This window comes from Mustela putorius, unplaced genomic scaffold, assembly GCF_011764305.1.
Source record: "Mustela putorius furo isolate JIRA1106 unplaced genomic scaffold, ASM1176430v1.1 tig00003976_pilon_pilon_pilon, whole genome shotgun sequence".
In the NCBI taxonomy this organism is placed as follows: domain Eukaryota; kingdom Metazoa; phylum Chordata; class Mammalia; order Carnivora; family Mustelidae; genus Mustela; species Mustela putorius.
Genome location: NW_025422118.1, coordinates 4,203,205 through 4,217,053, shown reverse-complemented (window position 1 = coordinate 4,217,053; position 13,849 = coordinate 4,203,205). Strand labels below are relative to the sequence as shown.

General features: G+C 36.5%; 1 protein-coding gene across 6 annotated transcripts in view; it reads left to right on the top strand.

The window, feature by feature from the left end:
- The window catches only part of ADAM32 (ADAM metallopeptidase domain 32), a 184,064-nt gene that overhangs the window by 183 nt on the left and 170,032 nt on the right, over positions 1–13,849 (top strand). Inside the window, exon 2 of one of the 6 annotated variants that reach the window (XM_045070967.1) lies at positions 288–462. The exons of the other annotated variants lie outside the window; for them this stretch is intronic. Within the exon in view, the coding sequence (XP_044926902.1) occupies positions 435–462 (28 nt within the window). The 5' untranslated portion in view covers positions 288–434. The remainder of the gene's footprint in view (positions 1–287; positions 463–13,849) is intronic. 6 annotated transcript variants of the gene reach the window in all.

The window sequence follows — 13,849 nt, the reverse complement described above, 5'->3', positions numbered from 1 at the left end:
GACCTTGTTACACGGGGTCTGTGAGACGAAGGTTTTTCTCTCCCTCCTCTCAAGAAGGATCTGCTTCCGTCGCATGGTGGCCTAACGCCATTGAGGTCCCCGCGGTAGCCTGGGAACCCGGCTTTTTGGGGGGGGGGGCTCTGTAGGGATAGAGAAGGGACTCCCCAGAGGGAAAGAGAACCTTGATGAGTTCAAGGACAGATCTCTTTGGAATCTGGGGTGGGGGTGGCCTTTCTTGTAGGTCTTTCCTGCACTTCACAGAACTGCCCCAACGTTTCTTGCACCAGAAGCAGCACCCCAGAGCCTCTTGAACTCCACTCAAAATCCAGACGGAGACGGAAACAAAAGCAGTACTGTCCTCCCATACCATTTGTTCCGACGTAACGTGTCTGGCATACCTGCGAAATAATTTGTCCTTCAGTTAAGGGGAAAAAATGCAGCGGCTCCTGTGCTGTGACAAAGGTACATTATGACAGGATACAAAGAACCGTGTAAAGAAGCCTCAAAATTTTAAAATATATTAGGGGTGGTTTAGATGCAAGCAAACGTTTTAGATACGTTCTTATTTTTCTTCCCTTTTTATACACTGTTCTGATTCTTGCCCTCCGGTGTCAGGGTCAGCGCATGGGGTGTCTTTTTTCCACCATTGGCCCAGCGTCCCCTTGTTTGGAGGTACCACAGTTTATTTAGCCAGTTCTTTATTAATGGACTTATGGATTGTTACCAGTCTTTCTGCTATTGCATGCTATATTAGTGACCTCGAGCTGCCATAACAAAATACCCTAGTCCGGGTGGCTTAAATAACAGAAGTTTATTTTCTCACAGTTCTGAAGATAGGAAGTCAGCCCAGGATGCCATCATCGTGGGGGTCTGGTGAGGTCTTTTCCTCCTGGTTAATAGACCATTGATTTCTTGCTGTGTACTAAGATGGCCTCTTTGTGGGGGGAGAGAGAGCAAACTCTCTCTTCTTACAAGGGCATTAATCCCATCCCGAGAGATCCACCTTCTTGGCCACCCCTAGACCTAAATACCTTCCGAAGGTCCCATTTCTAAATAACATTACATTAGGGTTAGGACTTCAGCATGAAATTCTGGGGGGACATAGATCTTCACCATAACACGCAATATTTTAATGCAGTGGTTTGCAAACAATTTCTCTTTACCAATTATAGAAATTCTCAAAGAGCTTTGGCTTACATTTTATGTCGGTTAATATTCGTAATTTTGGAAATTAATATAGAAATTTAAGAATTTTTATTAATTCACTTAAAAATGACAGTAACAGGGGCACCTGGGTGGCTCAGTGGATTAAGGCCTCTGGCTTCGGCTCAGGTCATGATCTCAGGGTCCTGGGATGGGGCCTGTGTTGGGCGCTCTGCTCAGTGGGGAGCCTGCTTCCCCCTCTCTCTCTCTGCCTCCTTCTCTGCCTGCTTGTGATCCATGTCTGTCAAATAAATAAATAAAATTCTTTTTAAAAAATGACAGTAACAGATCTATTATATGTAACATAAGTTACACATGTAAAAAATAACTATCTTCTGAAACAAGAATTTAGAACACTGGCATGATTTTAGATTTTTGCATCTCTTTAATGTCTGGCTTAATAGATGATAGCTAGATTCTCGTATCTATTTCTACATTGAATCTGTTGCTATGTATATGAAGAAAATCCAGCTTATATAGTTGGAAAAGGGAAGAGTATTTTAATAGCCTTTTCAGATAATTACCAGTATCCTTTGGATACTACATCAATAGTTGACAAATGATAAAACTTAGTTGCAGTATGGTGTCTAAAAAATGTCATTGAACTTTTCAGAATATGTTCTATTAAGAATTCACGGGATCTTGAACTCTGGATATTTTGCTCATGAGTTTTTTTTTTTTTTTTAATGCAGTACCTTTGTTTTATAATTTTTAATTTTAAATTATAGTAAAATGCACATAACAAAATTTATCATCCTAACAATTTAAAAAAATGAATAAACTTGTTTTTTTAGAATGTTACAGGTTCATAGCAAAATTAAGAGGAAAATATAGACTTCCCATACATGCTATCCTTAGACATATACTCCCTCTGCTATTGACATCCACACATTTGTTACATTTGGTATTTTGTTAAAATCGATGATCTCACAGTGACATATTAATATCACCCAGAGTCCATAGTTTACCATAGGATTCACTCTGCCTGTGTACATTCTTTGAGTTTGACAAATGTATCATGACATGTATCCATGTCATGACATGTATTGTGGTATATAGAGTTGTTGCAGTGTCCTGAAAATCCTGTGTTCAACCTGTTCATACTTCCCTCTTTCTTAACTCCCAACAACACTGACTTTTTTTCTGTATCTGTAGTTTTGCTTTTTCCAGAATGTCATATACTTGGAATCATTCATATTGTTGTTGTTTTTTTCACTTAGAAATATACATTTAAGGTTCCTCTGTGTCTTTTCATGGCTTGATATCTTACTTCTTTTTAGGACTGAGTTTCATTTCATTATCTGGATGTACCAGTTTATCCATTCACCTACTGAAGGATATCTTGATTGCTTGCAAGTTTTGGCAGTTACGGATAAAGCTGTTAGAGACATCTATGGGCAGGTTTTTGGTTTGGACAAAGTTTTTCAACTCCTTTGAGTAAAAACCGAGGGGTAGGATTGTTGAGTATGTAAGAGTATGTTTAGTTTTGTAAGAAATTATACTGTAAGAGTATGTTTAGTTTCGTAAGAAACTGCCAAGCTATCTTCCACAGTGGTTATATGATTTTGCACTCCCACCAATGAAGGAGAGTTCCTGTGCCTCCCATCTTTTCCAGCATTAGGTGTAGTCAGTGTTACGGATTTTGGTTATTTTAATGGGTATGTAATGGTACCTCATTTTAATTTGGAATTATCTAATGACATATGATATAAAGCATCTTTTCATCTTATATGCCATCTCTCTCTCTCTCTTTTTTTTTTTTTTTTTTATGAGATGTCTGTTCGGGTATTTTGCCCATTTTTAAATTGGGTTCTTCATTTTCTTATTGTTGAGTTTTAAGAGTTCTGTGTATAGGGGTGCCTGGGTGGCTCAGAGGGTTAAAGCCTCTGCCTTCAGCTCAGGTCATTGTCTCGGGGTCCTGGGATTAAGCCCCACATCGGGCTGTCTGCTCAGCAGGGAGCCTGCTTTCCCCTGCCTCTCTGCCTACTTGTGATTGCTCTCTATGTGTTAAATAAATAAAAATCTTTTTAAAAAAAGTTCTGTGTATATTTTGAATGAACAGTTTTTTTTTTTTTAAAGATTTTTTTATTTATTTGTTTGATAGACAGACATCACAAGTAAGCAGAGAGGCAGGCAGATTGAGAGGAGGAAGCAGGCTCCCTGCTGAGCAGAGAGCCAGATTTGGGGCTTGATCCCAGGATCCTGGGGTCGTGACCTGAGCCCAAGGCAGAGGCTTTAACCCACTGAGCCACCCAGGCGCCCCTGAATAAACAGTTTTTTAATCAGATACGCCTTTTGCAAATATTTTTACCTGGTCTGTGGTCTGTGACTTGTCATCTTATTTTCTTGACATTGTCTTTCGCAGAGCAGAAGTTTTTCATTAAAAAAAAAAAATTATTTATTTGACAGAAAGAGATCACAAGTAGGCAAAGAGGCAGGTGTTGGGGGGGAGAGGCAGGAAGCAGGCTCCCCACTGAGCAGAGAAACTGATGTGGGGCTTGATCCTGTCACCCTGAGATCACGACCTGAACCTAAGGCAGAGGCTTAACCCACTGAGCCACCCAGGCATCCCAGAAGTTTGGTATAGCTTATCATTTGTTTCTTCATGCATTATGGGTGTTTTATCTAAAAAATTATTGCCATACCTAATCATAATTTGTATTTTATATTTAAGTCTCTGATCCATTTGAGGTTGATTTTAATGAAGTCTGACTTTTTTTTTTTTTTTTTTGTATGTGGAAATTCACTGTCCTAACACTGCTTATTGAAAAGACTATCTGCTCTATTGTATGGCCTTTGCTCTTTTATCAAAGATCAGTTGACTATATTATGTAGGCTTTTTATTTTTTTCTGGGCTCTTTATTCTGTTTGATTGATCTATTTATTTATTCTTTGACTAGTACCACATTTTCTTGACTACTGTAGCTTTATAGCAAGTCATTTAATTAGATTATGGCAGTCTTCATCTTTATTTTTCTCCTTCAGTATTGAATTTGCTATTCTGGGTCTTTTGCCTCTCCATATAAACTTTAGAATAAATGAGGTAATGGGATTTTCATTAAGATTGTAATGAATCTATAGAGTCAAGTTGAGAAGAACTGACATTTTGACAGAATTGAGTTATACTCTCCATGAACATGGACTAATCTAAGTCATTTTTTTTTTGGATGCTCATATAAATGACATTGCATTTTAAGTTTCAAATTCTACTTGTTCATTGCTGATGTGTAAGAAAGTGATTGATTTTTATTTATTAGTCTGGTTTCCTACGAACTTGCTTTCTTAACTATTTTTAAATGTATACAGGTCAGTAATGTTAAGTACATCCACATTATTGTGTAACTTATCTGTAGGGCCTTTTTATGTTGCAAAATGGAAGTGCTATACCCATTATACAATTTATAAATTGTGATAAAATATACATAACATAAAATTTACCATTTTAACTATTTTTCTCACTGATTTTTATAGTTTATTGCTTTTTAAGTAGAAATTCATTGACGAAAATATTTATATTCAGTTACCCTTTATTTTTGTAGATTTTTTTCTAGTTTTATCTGTGAGTCTTCTATTTCCTTATGTTTTTGTGTTATTAATTATTATCCTTTGTTTCAGCGTGAAGAGCTCTCTTTAACATTTCTTGTGAGACTGGTCTAATAATGATGAACTCCTTTAGCTTTTGTATGTCTAGTCTGCTGTTAAACCCCTTTACTGAAATTTTCATTTAACTTATTGTATTTTTCATCTGTATGCTTTCTGTTTGGTACTCATTTTAACCATTCTTCAGTACAGTTTAATGGCATAAAGTACGTTCACATTGTTGTGTAGCTGTCACCACTATCCATCTCTAGAACTTTTTTCATCTTTCTGAGCTGAAACTCAGTACCCATTTTACACTAAATCTTCATTTCCCTCTCCCCCAGCTCATAGAAACCACCATTCTACTTTATGTCTCTGTGGACTATAGTTAAATTATAGTCGGTACCTCATATAACTGGAATTGTGGAGTATTTTTCTTCTTGTGACTGGTTTATTTCACTTAGCATGGCTCCCTCAATAGTCATCTATGTTGTAGCAGGTGTCACAATTTTTAAGGCTGAGTAATATTCTATTGTGTGGAATATAAATGGATAAATATATATTTCATTTTGTTTATCCATTCATCTGTAGATGGATATTTGGCTTGCATCTTCTTTTGGGATATTGTGAGGAATGCTGCCATGAGCATATATGGACATGTACTTGTTTGAGTCTCTGTTTTCAATTTTTTTTGCAAAAATATTCAGAAGAGCAGTTGCTGAATCATATGGTAGTTCTATTTTTAATTTTTTTGAGGAACTGTCACACTGTTTTTCATAGTGGCTATATAATTTACATTCCTACCAGCAGAGTACAGAGGTTCCAAATTTACACAATCTTTCTAACACATGTTATTTTTATTTTATTTTTTTTTATGATTATAGTCTTCCTAGTGGATATATCATGTTATCTCTTTTTGGCTATGATTTGCATTCTCCCAATGATTAGTGATATTGAGCATGTTTTCATGTGCTTATTGACCATTTGTGTATCTTTGGAGAAATGAGTGTTCAGTCTGTTTTTAAAATTTGTTGTTCTTTTTGTTGTCAAGCTGTGAGAGTTCTTTTTATATTCTGGACGCTAGACCTATTTCAGAGAAATGATTTGCAAGTATCTTTTCTCATTCAGTAGGCTGTCTTTACTTTCTTGGGAGTGTTCTTTGATTCACAAAAGTTTTTAATTTTGATGAAATCTAGTATATGTATTTTTTTCTTATATTGCTCGTGTTTTTGGTGTCATATCTAAGAATCCATTGCCAAATCTATAATCATGAAGATTTATTCTGGTCTTTTCTTCTAATAATTTTATTGTTTTATCTGTTAAATTTAAGTTGCTGATCCATTTTAAGTTAATTTTTATATGGTGTGAAGTAGAGTTCCAGCTTCATTCATTTGCATTCATAATGGTTTCTGTTTATTACTAAAATGCTTTTGACCCATGAAGTCTATTTATGCTAATATTAACATAGCTACATCAACTTTCCTTCAGCTAACATTTGCTGTAAATACATATTTTCTCTCCTTTTTTCATGGCGCATTCTTTAATGCTCATTGAGTATCCACCTTTTGCCTACATTTCTCGGCCTTTTCCCAAACTATCTCTTGCTTATGAGGTTAAGAAGAAATGATGTGTGCAATTTTTGAATCAAGGCAATTAAGAGTTGCTCTCCTTCTTCCATCTCTCTTTTCTGATACCACAGTCATCTTTGAAGCCATAAGCTGAGTTTATGGTGTTACCAGTTGGAGGGAACCTGGATCTTTGAGTCACTACTTCAGTGAGAGCTCCTGGTGACCCTCATCAGAATTTACATGAAAAACAAATAAACTTTTATTGTGTTAAGTCACCAAGGCTTTAATATTTTCTTTATTATCATTCCATAACCTGGTTAGCCTAAATTGACTTATATAGAAATTGAAAAGTGTTGTCATACCAAACTTAAAATAGATGTCCTTGATTGACCAGCTGGTCAATGAACAGTGGTAATGGATAGTAGATGACAAAAATTGAAATCATAAGAGACTCTGACTCTCAGGAAACAAACTGAGGGTTGCTGGAGGGGAGGAGCGTGGGAGAGATGGGGTGGCTGGGTGGTGGACATTGGGGATGGTACTGTGCTATGGTGAGTGCTGTGAATTGTGTAAGACTGATGAATCACAGACCTGTACCCCTGAAACAAATAATACATTATATTTTAATAAAAAAATTGAAACCAACTAGAAGTTACAAAGCATTTCATAGTTTTATTTCATAAAGTTACAGTAAACTGTATGATTGATTGCATTCTACAGAAGTTAGATAACAGAATGTTATCTTTCTGCAGTGGAGGTCAGTTTAATTACCCAGATTTGGCAAAGTGTTAAGAGAAGGATATAATTTCAGCAAACAATTGGCCAGTTTGCTAAAAGAAATGATAGGGAATAAATCCAAAAAATTAAGAACCTTTCAGGATTTTAAAAAGTGACTGATTCCAGATTCTAAATAGTTAAGAAATGGAATTTTAAAAAGTTTGAATACCAATGTGTCAGTAAAACTCAATTAGATAAAGTTACTCAGGGCAGAGCTCTAATTAAGGGTATGGACATAAGTTTTTCTAGATAGACTCAAAGCTGCCATTATTAAGTTGAAAGAGGGAAAGAGAGAGAGAGATATGAGAGGAGAGGAAGGGAGAAATAAGAGTTAGGCAAAGAAATTATTGGACATAAAATATTTGCAAATTATTTGTCTGAAAGGGGCCAAGTAACCAAAATATAAAACACACAGAAATAAAGAAGATTTGAAAATTATGACTTTAAAAAGTTTTATACAGTTTTAAAAGTATTATATTGAAAGCGACTATTTAAGAATTAAAATAGCCCTTGGGCCCTGAAATTTCCAGATGCAGGTAGTGAACTGGAAAAGCCATTCAGCTCTCAGGGAAGGTATATTTGTATTTAAATCTATTGTGATATTTTATGCTTTCTATGTATTATGCTTTTTATATGAGGATATTTAAAAACTCATTTCCTGTCTTACGTGTTTTGTATTTCTAATAGTAATATAACAAAGTCCAAAATTAAGAATATAACATCTTCCAAAAAGACAATGACCGTAAAAAGGTTTCAGACATCACCCTCATCTTCTTACATATTATTGTTATTTAGTATGTAGTGCCATTTTTATTTATTGTTTCCAAGATTAGCCATCATCTCTATTCCTGTTTACTCAGTTAGGTTTGCTTTAGATTTCTCCCTTGTTTACTGCTTTCTTTGCTTACTTTGTTTCTAGCACTTTTTTTGTAAGAATTCTGAGTGACAAAATGTCTGCTGTTCACTTGGAAATATCTTTATATTTCCTTCATTCTTGAATGACAATTTAGCTTGGTATGGAATTTCAGGTTGACAGTTATTTTTCCAGTAGCACTTTGGAGATATCACTCCATTGCTATTTGACCTTTACTGTTTTTTTTTTTAATTTTAATTATGGAAATTTCAAAGAATTGCAAAAGTAGAGGAGTATAAAGAGCCCACCTCAACAGTTATAAACTCCTGGCCAGTTCTTTTTTTTGTGTGTGTTCCTCAAAACTTCCTGTGTTCCATTATTTGAAGCAAATTATAGACATATCACTTAAACTCTAAATATTCCACTATGTATTGCTAAATGACAAAAAAATACTTTTGAAATATAACCACAGTACTGTGATCACACCTTAAAAATTTTTTTTGAAGATTTTATTTATTTATTGGACAGACAGAGATCACAAGTAAGCAGAGAGGCAGGCAGAGAGAGGAAGGGAAGCAGACTAGCAGAGAGCCTGATGCGGGGCTCGATCCCAGGACCCGGGGATCATGACCTGAGCCGAAGGCAGAGGCTTTAGCCCACTGAACCACCCATGTGCCCCAGATCACACCTTTAAAATTAAGAATTTCTTGTATCATCAAAATTCTAGTCAGTTCAAATTTTAGTTTATTTAAATTTTTTTTTAATTATTTCATTATTTGCAAGAGGTTTTTTTTAATTTTTATTTTTTATAAACATATAATAGATTTTTATCCCCCGGGGTACAGGTATGTGAATCGCCAGGTTTACACACGTCACAGCAGTCACCATAGCACATACACTCCCCAATGTCCATAACTCCACCCCCCTTCACCCAACCCCCCTCCCCCCAGCAACGCTTAGTTTGTTTTGTGAGATTAAGAGTCACTTATGGTTTGTCTCCCTCCCAATCCCATCTTGTTTCATTTATTTTTCTCCTACCCCCTTAATCCCCCATGTTACATCTCCACTTCCTCATATCAGGGAGATCATATGACAGTTGTTTTTCTCCGCATGACTTATTTCGCTAAGCATGATACGCTCTAGTTCCATCCACGTCATTGCAAATGGCAAGATTTCATTTCTTTTGATGGCTGCACAGTATTCCATTGTGTATATATACCACATCTTCTTGATCCATTCATCTGTTGATGGACATCTAGGTTCTTTCCATAGTTTGGCTATTGTGGACATTGCTGCTATAAACATTCGGGTGCACGTGCCCCTTTGGATCACTACGTTTGTATCTTTAGGGTAAATACCCAGTAGTACAATTGCTGGGTCATAGGATAGTTCTATATACAAAATTTGAGGAATCTCCATGCTGTTTTCCAGAGTGGTTGCACCAACTTGCATTCCCACCAACAGTGTAGGAGGGGTCCCCTTTCTCCGCATCCTCGCCAGCATCTGTCATTTCCTGACTTGTTGATTTTAGCCATTCTGACTGGTGTGAGGTGATATCTCATTGTGGTTTTGATTTGTATTTCCCTGATGCCGAGTGATATGGAGCACTTTTTCATGTGTCTGTTGGCCATCTGGATGTCTTCTTTGCAGAAATGTCTGTTCATGTCCTCTGCCCATTTCTTGATTGGATTATTTGTTTTTTGGGTGTTGAGTTTGCTAAGTTCTTTATAGATTTTGGACACTAGCCCTTTATCTGATATGTCGTTTGCAAATATCTTCTCCCATTCTGTCAGTTGTCTTTTGGTTTTGTTAACTGTTTCCTTTGCTGTGCAAAAGCTTTTGATCTTGATAAAAGCCCAATAGTTCATTTTTGCCCTTGCTTCCCTTGCCTTTAGCAATGTTCCTAGGAAGACGTTGCTGCGGCTGAGGTCGAAGAGGTGGCTGCCTGTGTTTTCTTCAAGGATTTTGATGGATTCCTTTCTCACATTGAGGTCCTTCATCCATTTTGAGTCTATTTTCGTGTGTGGTGTAAGGAAATGGTCCAGTTTCATTTTTCTGCATGTGGCTGTCCAATTTTCCCAACACCATTTATTGAAGAGGCTGTCTTTTTTCCATTGGACATTCTTTCCTGCTTTGTCAAAGATTAGTTGACCATAGAGTTGAGGGTCCATTTCCGGGCTTTCTATTCTGTTCCATTGATCTCTGTGTCTGTTTTTATGCCAGTACCATGCTGTCTTGATGATGACAGCTTTGTAATAGAGCTTGAAGTCCGGAATTGTGATGCCACCAACTTTGGCTTTCTTTTTCAATATTCCTTTGGCTATTCGAGGTCTTTTCTGGTTCCATATAAATTTTAGGATTATTTGTTCCATTTCTTTGAAAAAGATGGACATTACTTTGATAGGAATTGCATTAAATGTGTAGATTGCTTTAGGTAGCATAGACATTTTCGCAATATTTATTCTTCCAATCCAGGAGCATGGAACATTTTTCCATTTCTTTGTGTCTTCCTCAATTTCTTTCATGAGTACTTTATAGTTTTCCGAGTGTAGATTCTTTGCCTCTTTGGTTAGATTTATTCCTAGGTATCTTATGGTTTTGGGTGCAATTGTAAATGGGATTGACTCCTTAATTTCTCTTTCTTCTGTCTTGTTGTTGGTGTAGAGAAATGCAACTGATTTCTGTTGTGCATTGATTTTATATCCTGACACTTTAATGAACTCTTGTGCAAGTTCTAGCAGTTTTGGAGTGGAGTCTTTTGGGTTTTCCATATATAGTATCATATCATCTGCAAAGAGTGATAGTTTGACTTCTTCTTTGCCGATTTGGATGCCTTTAATTTCCTTTTGTTGTCTGATTGCTGAGGCTAGGACTTCTAGTACTATGTTGAATAGCAGTGGTGATAATGGACATCCCTGCCATGTTCCTGACCTTAGCGGAAAAGCTGTTTTTCTCCATTGAGAATGATATTTGCGGTGGGTTTTTCCATAGATGGCTTTGATAATATTGAGGTATGTGCCCTCTATCCCTACACTTTGAAGAGTTTTGATCAGGAAGGGATGCTGTACTTTGTTAAATGCTTTTTCAGCAACTATTGAGAGTATCATATGGTTCTTCTTTCTTTTACTGATGTGTTGTATCACATTGATTGATTTGCGGATGTTGAACCAACCTTGCAGCCCTGGAATAAATCCCACTTGGTCGTGGTGAATAATCCTTTTAATGTACTGTTGAATCCTATTGGCTAGTATTTTGGTGAGAATTTTCGCATCTGTGTTCATCAAGGATATTGGTCTATAGCTCTCTTTTTTGATGGGATCCTTGTCTGGTTTTGGGATCAAGTTGATGCTGGCCTCATAAAATGAGTTTGGAAGTTTTCCTTCCATTTCTATTTTTTTGGAACAGTTTCAGGAGAATAGGAATTAGTTCTTCTTTAAATGTTTGGTAGAATTCCCCTGGGAAGCCGTCTGGACCTGGGCTTTTGTTTGGAGATTTTTGATGACTGTTTCAATCTCCTTACTGGTTATGGGTCTGTTCAGGCTTTCTATTTCTTCCTGGTTCAGTTGTGGTAGTTTATATGCCTCTAGGAATGCATCCATTTCTTCCAGATTATCAAATTTGTTGGCGTATAGTATGTTCTTACAATTGTCTGTATTTCTTTGGTGTTGGTTATGATCTCTCCTCTTTCATTCATGATTTATTTATTTGGGTCCTTTCTCTTTTCTTTTTGATAAGTCTGGCCAGGGGTTTATCAATCTTATTAAATCTTTCAAAGAACCAGCTCCTAGTTTCATTGATTTTTTTCTATTGTTTTTTTGTTTTCTATTTCTTTGATTTCTTCTCTGATCTTTATTATTTCTCTTCTCCCTCTGGGTTTAAATTTTCTTTGTTGTTCTTTGTCCAGCTCCTTTAAGTGTAGAGTTAGGTTGTGTATTTGAGACCTTTCTTGTTTCTTGAGAAAGGCTGGTTATCACTATATATTTTCCTCTCAGGACTGCCTTTGTTATGTCCCACAGATTTTGAACCGTTTTGTTTTCATTATCATTTGTTTCCATGAATTTTTTTAATTCTCTTTAATTTCTTGATTGACCCATTCATTATTTAGAAGGATGCTGTTTAGTCTCCATGTATTTGGGTTCTTTCCAAATTTCCTCTTGTGATTGAGTTCTAGCTTCAGAGCATTGTGGTCTGAAAATATGCAGTGAATGATCCCAATCTTTTGATACTGGTTGAGACCTGATTTAGGACCCAGGATGTGATCTATTTTGGAGAATGTTCCATGTGCACTAGAAAAGAATGTGTATTCTGTTGCTTTGGAATGGAATGTTCTGAATATATCTGTGATGTCCATCTGGTCCAGTGTGTCATTTAAGGCCTTTATTTCCTTGTTGATCTTTTGCTTGGATGATCTGTCCATTTCAGTGAGGGGAGTGTTAAAGTCTCCTACTATTATTGTATTATTGTTGATGTGTTTCTTTGATTTTGTTATTTATTGGTTTATATAGTTGGCTTCTCCCTTGTTGGGGGCATAGATATTTAAGATTGTTAGATCTTCTTGTTGGACAGATCCTTTGAGTATGATATAGTGTCCTTCCTCATCTCTTATTATAGTCTTTCGCTTAAAATCTAATTGATATGATATAAGGATTGCCACTCCTGCTTTTTTCTGATGTCCATTAGCACGGTAAATTCTTTTCTACCCCCTCACTTTAAATCTGGAGGTGTCTTTGGGTTTAAAATGAGTTTCTTGTAGGCAACATAGAGATGGGTTTTGTTTTTTTATCCATTCTAATACCCTGTGTCTTTTGATTGGGGTATTTAGCCCATTTACATTCAGGGTAGCTATTAAGAGATATGAATTTAGTGCCATTGTATTGCCTGTATGGTGACTGTTACTGTATATTGTCTCTGTTCCTTTGTGATCTACTACTTTTAGGGTCTCTTCTGTTTAGAGGACCCCTTTCAGTATTTCCTGTAGAGCTGGTTTGGTGTTTCAGTTTTTGTTTGTCCTGGAAGCTTTTAATCTCTCCTTCTATTTTCAATGATAGCCTACCTGGATATAGTATTCTTGGCTGCATGTTTTTCTTGTTTAGTGCTCTGAATATATCATGCCAACTCTTCCTGGCCTGCCAGGTCTCTGTGGATAAGTCTGCTGCCAATCTAATATTTTTACCATTGTATGTTACAGACCTATTTTCCCGGGCTGCTTTCAGGATTTTCTCTTTGTCACTAATTCTTGTAAATTTTACTATTAGGTGATGGGGTGTGGACCTATTCTTATTGATTTCGAAGGGTGGGGGTCTCTGCACCTCCTGGATTTTGGTGCTTGTTCCCTTTGCCATATTGGGGAAATTCTCTCCAATAATTCTCTCCAGTATACCTTCTGCTCCCCTCCCTCTTTCTTCTTCTGGAATCCCAATTATTCTAATGTTGTTTCGTCTTATGGTGTCACTTATCTCGAATTCTCCCCTCGTGGTCCAGTAGCTGTTTGTCCCTCTTTTGCTCAGCTTCTTTATTTTCTGTCATTTGGTCTTCTATATCACTAATTCTTTCTTCTGCCTCATTTATCCTAGCAGTGAGAGCCTCCATATTTGATTGCACCTCATTAATAGCTTTTTTGATTTCAACTTGGTTAGATTTCAGTTCTTTTATTTCTCCAGAAAGGGCTTTAATATCTCCCGAGAGGGTTTCTCTAATATCTTCCATGCCTTTTTTGAGCCTGGCTAGAACCTTGAGATTCGTCATTCTGAACTCTAGCTCTGTCATATTACCAATGTCTGTATGGATTAGGTCCCTAGCCTTTGGGACTGCCTCTTGTTCTTTTTTTTGTGGTGAGTTTTTCTGCCTTATCATTTTGTCCAGATAAGAG